Here is a 7,131-nt window from a genome sequence, read left to right as displayed (position 1 = left end):
ATTTAATCACGACGCTCTGGTTGTGTAAGAGATTTTCCTTGTTTTCGGGAGATACGTGGTGTAGTGTTTGGGGCAGAGGCGTTGTAACCTCTGTAATTTACTCTCGAATGGTTCAGGAAGAGCTAGAACAAGACATAATGAGGATGGGTGACTGCACTCAGAGGTGCTGTACTGTCACTTGAAAGTTGCTGAGACAGTGGATCTTAAAAGTTCTCACACAAAAAACATAACTATGTGAAGGGACGGACGTCTTAATGAACTTTATTGTAGTAATCATTTCCAAATACGCACGTTTTCCCATCATCACGTTGTCCACTTTCAACTTCCACAGAGTTATGGCCAATTACACCTCAAGCTGGAAAACAAACTAATAAATGTCCCCAAATATCGAGGGTCTCATTATGCAGTGTGTAAACAGAGAGAAAGATAAAGCAAATGTGGCAAAATGTGAACCCTAAATAAATCTAGGTGGCAGGTATGAGAAAGCGTATTGTAATTTTCTCACAGTTTCTGTATCCTTGAACTTTTTTCCCGAAATAAAAAGTTTAAGTGAAGAAGAAGAGACGGACCCACATAGGGCACCCGTCTAAGGGCTCTGGAGTATCACGAGGGTGAAAAATCCCAGCAGGAAGGGGACCTGAAATAAATGTATTATGAGATCTTCTCTTGGAAGAATGCGGATGTGGTTGGGGAAAAATGCTGGGACTTAGGTAGAAAGATGGAGTTCCCAAGGGTAACCTGTAGGATCAACAGGCGATGACGGTCAGTGTGTGGCCTTTGGGGGAAGGTCCTCTCCTGCTCTTCTCCTTGAACTTCCTCATCTCTCTTCTAAATAAAAACCAAATGCACATTTTCTAAGTGTTGAAAGGAGAACCAAACGATTAGCCTTTGTTTTTACTCTGGTGTGGCCGGATGGACACCCTCGAACAGGTCATTTTGTTCCGTGGGCAGGCTTTTAATTGGTACCTACTCTGAGCCCGGCGCTGTATTCGATGCTGGGGACAGCATGGGTCCTCCCAGAGGGTATAGTCTGCTGGTATGTGGCAGTCACTGGCGGTTGCCAACCTCACTGATGTTCCCTCGTCTTCCTTGCTAATAAAAACTCCAATTTTGGGGGCGCCTGGTGGCTCAGTGGATTAAGCATCTGCCTTCGGCTCAGGTTGTGATCCTGGGGTCCTGGGATCGAGCCCCGCATCGGGCTCTCTGCTTTGCGGGGAGACTTCTTCTCCCTCTGCCTGCTGCTCATGCTCTCTGTGACAGATAAAATAAATGAAATCTTAAAAAAAAAAAAAACAAGTTCACAGAGCTCTAATTCACCCATTTTAAAATCTTTTTATTTTGTGATCTTTGTAGATTTAAATGCTGTTGTAAGAAGTAACAGAGAGGCTGCGTACTCTTCACCCAGTCTTCCCCGATGTAACAAAGCACAGTAGCAAAGTAAGGATATAGACATTGATACAATCCTTTTACCTTTCAGATTGCGGCTCTTTTGCCAGGCCCGTGTGTGTGTGTGTGTGTGTGTGTGTGTGTGTGTAATTCTATGTGATTTTAGCACTCATGTGACCATGACCACAGTGAAGATACAGACCATTTCCAAGGGTCCCTCGTGCTGCCCTTTTATGATCCCACCCACTTCCCTTCTAGGCTGCGCTCCGTCCTCCCTGAGCCCCTGGCCAATGGCTTGCCTGTTGTCCGTTTCCGTAATTTCCACATTTTCAAGAATGTTGTGCTAATAGAACCGTACTGTATAGAACATTTTAGGATTGGCATTTTTTCCTTCAATGTCATTCCCTGGAGGTCCATCAGGTTGTTGTATTGTTAGTTTCTTCCTTTTTATTGCTGAGTATACTCCATCCCGAGGATGGACCACAGTTCGCTTAACCACATGCTTGTACCACATCTGCCGCTTCACCCACTGAGCCACCCAGGCGGCTAAAGTTGTTTGCTTTTTTTTTTTTTTTTTTAAGGCAATAATGAGTCCAGCCCCAGAACACACTGTGATTGATCTAAGTTAGTGCTTCTCAGTGGAATCAAGACATTCAGAAAACAGGAGGGTGTTTTTGGTTGTTGCTGTAGTGGGGGAGCACTTTCGGCAGAGTTAATAAACGTCAGGCTGCCTGCACTCCACAGCACACAGCTACACAGGAAACAGCAGACAAGCGCCCCCACTGAACACGCTGCCAGGTGTTTGGGTGCATAACACACTCACAAATAGAAAAGCAATAACAACAGATTTGTTTACAATTATCTGAGCCTAAAACTTAACGCCATTTACAAATAAAAGTAATTTGGGTATGGTTTTAATGTGCACTGAATTTTCCAGGTATGCAAATATCGCGCAGAAAGAGGAAAGTTTATAATTTACTTTGTTTGGCACTTTACCAAGAATTGTTCACTATTTCAGAAAATCAACGGTGACAATGCTTCCAGCATTGGAGTCATCAATACATTTATTACTCTCCCCCCATGGCCTGTATGATATCATGTATGTGTGCTTATCATATATATGCCTTCATCATATATATTTATGCACTATATACTTCATCCTTATTTTGAAATGTCAAATGTAAATGAAAAAGCGTTTAATATTGTGTTCTGTAAAGCCACTGTAAGTAGACACTAGCATCTGAGACATCATTACATCATGTAGTACAGACATGCCTGTGTCCTATATATTGTAACAGTATTTTCTAATCGGTTACTTTTGTCTTTCCTTTAAATTACAGTTAGGGCATCATATAGATTATTTTATTGTTTTTATTGTGCAAATTATCGGTGAATTTCATGCCAGGGTAGTAAAGGAGACACTCCAAAATGATATGCCTTGAATGGGTGTTGGGTTTGATGGGGGTGGAGAAGGACTGATTTGATTTCTGGTCAAAGAGAGGTCTGGAGAGGATCTTCGGAAGTCATGTTGGTAAAAGGAGAGAGATGCTCTGGGGCGCCCAGCTGGCTCAGGGGCGTGTGGGACTCTTCATCTTGAGGTTGTGAGTTCAAGCCCCAAGTTGGGCATGGAGACTACACTAAGAAACTACTAAGAAGAGAGAGATGGTCTGCACCTGCTCCCCCCTGCTTTGGGAAGTTGTAGGACACCATTATGTTTCTGTATGTCGGGGCCATCCTACAACCACGAGGTGACAGAATCCTTGATGGTGTGACGGAGCTGCGGCAGCGGCCCGGGGACGGCTCTTGTGGGTTTTGTCACGGGAGATAATTATAGGTCTGTATTGGTTAAGCCACTGCTCCTTGGGTACTCTCCCATACAACTCTTCCATACACCTAACCGGAATGTGCGAAATACCGTAAATCAGCAATTGCAATCAAGTGTAATGACGTGCATTATCTACAATATAGGATATCCTATATTCCCTATATATATTCCCTATCCCTATAGGATAGGGAAGCATTTTTTTTTAAATTAAGAATTTATTTATTTGAGAGAGAGTAGGAGCGGGATAAGAGACAGACGGAGGAAGAGGCTTCTCGCCAAGGAGGGAGCCTGATGGGGGGTGGGGGGGCTCAGTCCCAGGACCTTGAGATCAAGACCCGAGCCGGAGGCAGACCCTTAACCTACTGAGCCACCCAGGGGCGCGAGAGGGAAGAGTCTTTCCCAAAGACTCGGGGCTGGGAAAGGTCAGCAAATACCTCCCGTGGGAAACGCCATCCGGACTAGGGCCTGAGGAGGAGCAGAGGTTGGCCGGAGAGGGCAGAGGGTGTCACGGCGAGCGCGGTGATTCCGCCCGGAGAGGTTCTCCGGGGAACGGGCGCCCCGAGCTGTGAGGCCGCCGACCCCGAAGGACTCGCGGAACGTGCGGGCTCGCTCGTGCGCGGGAACCGAGGGCGAGGCCGAGCGGCTGGGCGCCGCGGGGCAGTGAAGGCCCCAGGCCGCGGGCCCGGCTCCCTCCGCGAGCTCGTCTCACCCCGGCCGCGCGGCGGGAGCAGGCGGTCCCGCTGGACGGGGCGGAGCGCAGGCCGGTCCGCGCGGGCCCCAGGACGACGCGCGGGTTTCGGGCTCGGACCGCGGGTGCACGGTGCTGCCGCCCGCCGAGGCGGGCATGTGGGAAGGACTCGTGGGCCTGGGGGGACACGGGAGTGTCCTGGGGAGACGCTGGGTCCGGGGTGTCCGTGGACGCGGCGCCGGAGGACACGCACGTCTCCGGGCTCCGGCGCCGCAGGCTGGGGAGCGGCGCGAGCGCGGCCGGAGACCCAGGCGGGCCGGGGCCGGGGCTCGGGGCTCGGGGCGCAGCGCGGAGCCCCGGGGTCTGCGGACACGCCGACGCCCAGCGGCCGGCACCGCAAGCGCAGCCTCGGGGCGGGAGGGGAAGAACCGCGCCCACGGCCGAGGCCGCCGAAGCTGCCGGGAGGGGAGGCCTGGGAACCGGCTCGGCCCGCGCCCCGGACCCTCGGCGGCTGGGCGGTGGGGGCTCGCGGGGGCCGGGGCTGGCGCGGAGCGACGCGGGGAAGCCGAGCCGAGCGTCCGGGGGGGCCGCGCGGCTGCTCCGGGACTCGCCGCCCGAGCGCCGCCCCCGACCCCCGAGCGCGCCGCCCACCCCCGAGCGCGCCGCCCACCCCCGAGCGCGCCGCCCACCCCCGAGCGCGCCGCCCACCCCCGAGCGCGCCGCCCACCCCCGAGCGCGCCGCCCCCACCCGGAGCGCCGCCCCCACCCGGAGCGCCGCCCCCACCCGGAGCCCCGCCCACCCCGGGCGCCCCGCCCACCCCGAGCACCGCCCGCGTCTTTCTTTGTTTCCTCGTCCGGAAATCTCGCGACAGCCGCGCGGCAAATCTCGCGAGCGCAGCCGGCCCGGCGCCGCGGCTCTCGCGGTGTTTGCGCGAGACGGCCCCTTCCTGCTCCCCCGCCGGTCCGCCCGCCTTCCTCCCCTCTCCCCGCCCGGCCTCCCCCGCCTTCCCCCGCGGGCCCCCTCCGCGCAGGGATACTATGCTCTCCGGCGATGGACGCCCCCGGTGCAGGTCGGTGCCCGCTCGGCGCCGCGCGGCTCGCTCCCCTTGCCGGGGGTCGCTCGGCCGGGGCTGGCGAGCTCGGGCCGCGCTCCCTGGGGGCCTCCCGCCGCCCTCGCCCGGGCCTGGGGCCTGCGCGGGGCCCGCCGCTGCTCGGCAGTCCTGGCGGGGGTCCCGCGGGCCCCTCGTGGCCCCCGCCGCCCGGCCCGAGCCCCTCCCTCTGCTGCGGGCCGCGGGCCGGGGTGGGGGCGGTCAAGGCCGAGCTCCGGTCAGCCGGCTCCCGGCGGTGCGTGCGGCGGAGGGTCCCCCCACCCTCCTGACCTCCCTGCCCCTCCTGCCCCCTCTGCCCCCTGCTGCTGGTCCTTTGCTCTTCCTGCCCCCTGCCCCTCTGGCCCCTGCCTCCCCTGCCCCCTGCCTCCCCTGCCCCCTGCTCCCCTGCCCCCTTGCTCCTCCTGCCCGCTGCTCCCGGTCCTTTGCCTCCCGGCCCCTGGCCCCTTCCCCGCGCCCCCTGACTCCCTCCCCCCGCCCCCTGAATCTCCTGCTGCTCCTGCCCTTCCTACCGCCTGCCTCTCCTGATCCTCCTGTCCCTCCTGCCCGCCCCCTGCCCCCCTGCCCCCCCTCCTGCCCCTGTTTCCCTCCCCCATGCCCTTCCTGCCCCTTGCTCCTCTGTCCCTCTGCCCCCCCTTCCCCCCACCCCCAACATGAGAGGGAGCACTCATGCTGTCTGAGGGGGCTGTGCTCCTGCCTTCTCCCCTGGGCTCAGGGCGCTGCCCTCACGGAGGGTCTTGCCCACCCACAGCCATGAGTCTGCACAAAAGACCTGATCTGAAGGTTCTTCTCCACCCCACCCCCCCCACAGGACGTTGGGAGCTTGGGAGCCCTCCAGTGAGACCCCCAGGTTCATGTTGTGCAAAACCAGAAAGACGTGTTCCCTTGGCGAGAATCTCGATTTACCCAGATATTTTCTTGTTCATTTCTACTTTCAGTCTAAGACCTAGTAGTCTTCCCTGCTAAGTTTTGTGTTTTGGTATCGTTTTGATTTTGTCCACGTTGTTGAATGCTGTGTAAAAATCTGTCTTTTGGTTATTTTTTAAAAAATCAATCCTTCTGACAGTTGTCAGGTTTTCAGATTGTTCTGTCTGTACTTAGCATTTTTCAGGACTTGTCATCCTAAAAGGCCTGTACATCATTTAAATCATTCTGGTTTTTCCTTCCCTGGTATTCTTTGTTACCGCATTTCAGGACTTAATTATCTTACCTGTTTTTGTTTGACAGGAGTCATAATTTGAGCTGTTTTGTCCAGTACCATGGATCCTGGCCATGTGTGATTCAATTTAAATTAATAAAAATTAAATTTTGAAATTCACTTCCTCCGTGGCTATAGCCACATTTCAAGTGTTCAGTAGCCACGTGTGGCCCGTGGCTATCCTACTGGACAGCGCAAGTAGGGAGCATTTGCAGCACTGCAAAAAATTCTTTTGGACAAAGTGGGTTTCCGGTTATTTTCATTTTAAATTAAAGTACTTTGTAGCTGTTTTTAATGAAAGTGTAATTTTTTTTTCAGGATATGCCTTTGAATACCTTATTGAAACATTGAATGACAGTTCACGTAAGAAGTTCTTCAATGTACCTAGACTTGGAGGCACCAAGTATGGTAATGTTGCTTAATTTGGGGGGGTTTGTTTAGTTTATAATAATAAAAATGCATTTGTTAAGCTGAACTGAAGAAATGTTAAGTTACTCACCACGTTGTAACAGGCAAAGCTACAGTAGCCTCTAATGATTTAAAAACTCCCCTCAGGACGACAGTTGTTTGAGGGTGCACGTCCACCCCTTTACTTCTCATCTAAAAATGTAAGTTAATGTAGCCATGATTTTTTTCCGTAGAGAAACTAATGCAATTTAAAAACAACAACAAAAAAACCTGCTGATGCTGTTCTACACCTCTTACGTGCATGCTTTAACTTTTCAAGGGAACAGAGCCCAGGATTCTTTACCTGTCCCACGTGGGTAGGAATTGTCAGTGGGCCCCCTGATCGGAGTGGTGCTCTGGGGCTGGGCGTGCTGTGTCCTGGCCTGTGCGCCACCCTTTGGGCAGCCCATTCACTGAGATCTCAGGAGAGTGAACTTGGCTCAACCCTAGGGAATTGGATGGAAGTCTTGACTTAGACAGT

The 7,131-nt window shown here is 53.9% G+C and overlaps 1 protein-coding gene across 1 annotated transcript in view; it reads left to right on the top strand.

Moving 5' to 3' along the window:
- Positions 1 to 4,772: 4,772 nt before the first annotated feature.
- IREB2 (iron responsive element binding protein 2) overlaps positions 4,773 to 7,131 on the top strand; it is a 45,803-nt gene continuing 43,444 nt past the window's right edge. Inside the window, exons 1-2 of the mRNA XM_080808721.1 lie at positions 4,773 to 4,969; positions 6,522 to 6,611. Coding sequence (XP_080664847.1) covers positions 4,951 to 4,969; positions 6,522 to 6,611 — 109 coding nt within the window. The 5' untranslated portion in view covers positions 4,773 to 4,950. The remainder of the gene's footprint in view (positions 4,970 to 6,521; positions 6,612 to 7,131) is intronic.

Source organism: Martes martes (genome assembly GCF_963455335.1).
Source record: "Martes martes genome assembly, chromosome: 7".
NCBI classification, from domain to species: Eukaryota; Metazoa; Chordata; class Mammalia; order Carnivora; family Mustelidae; genus Martes; species Martes martes.
Note: the sequence above shows the minus strand (reverse complement) of the source record. Positions and strands in the feature narration are given on the sequence as shown.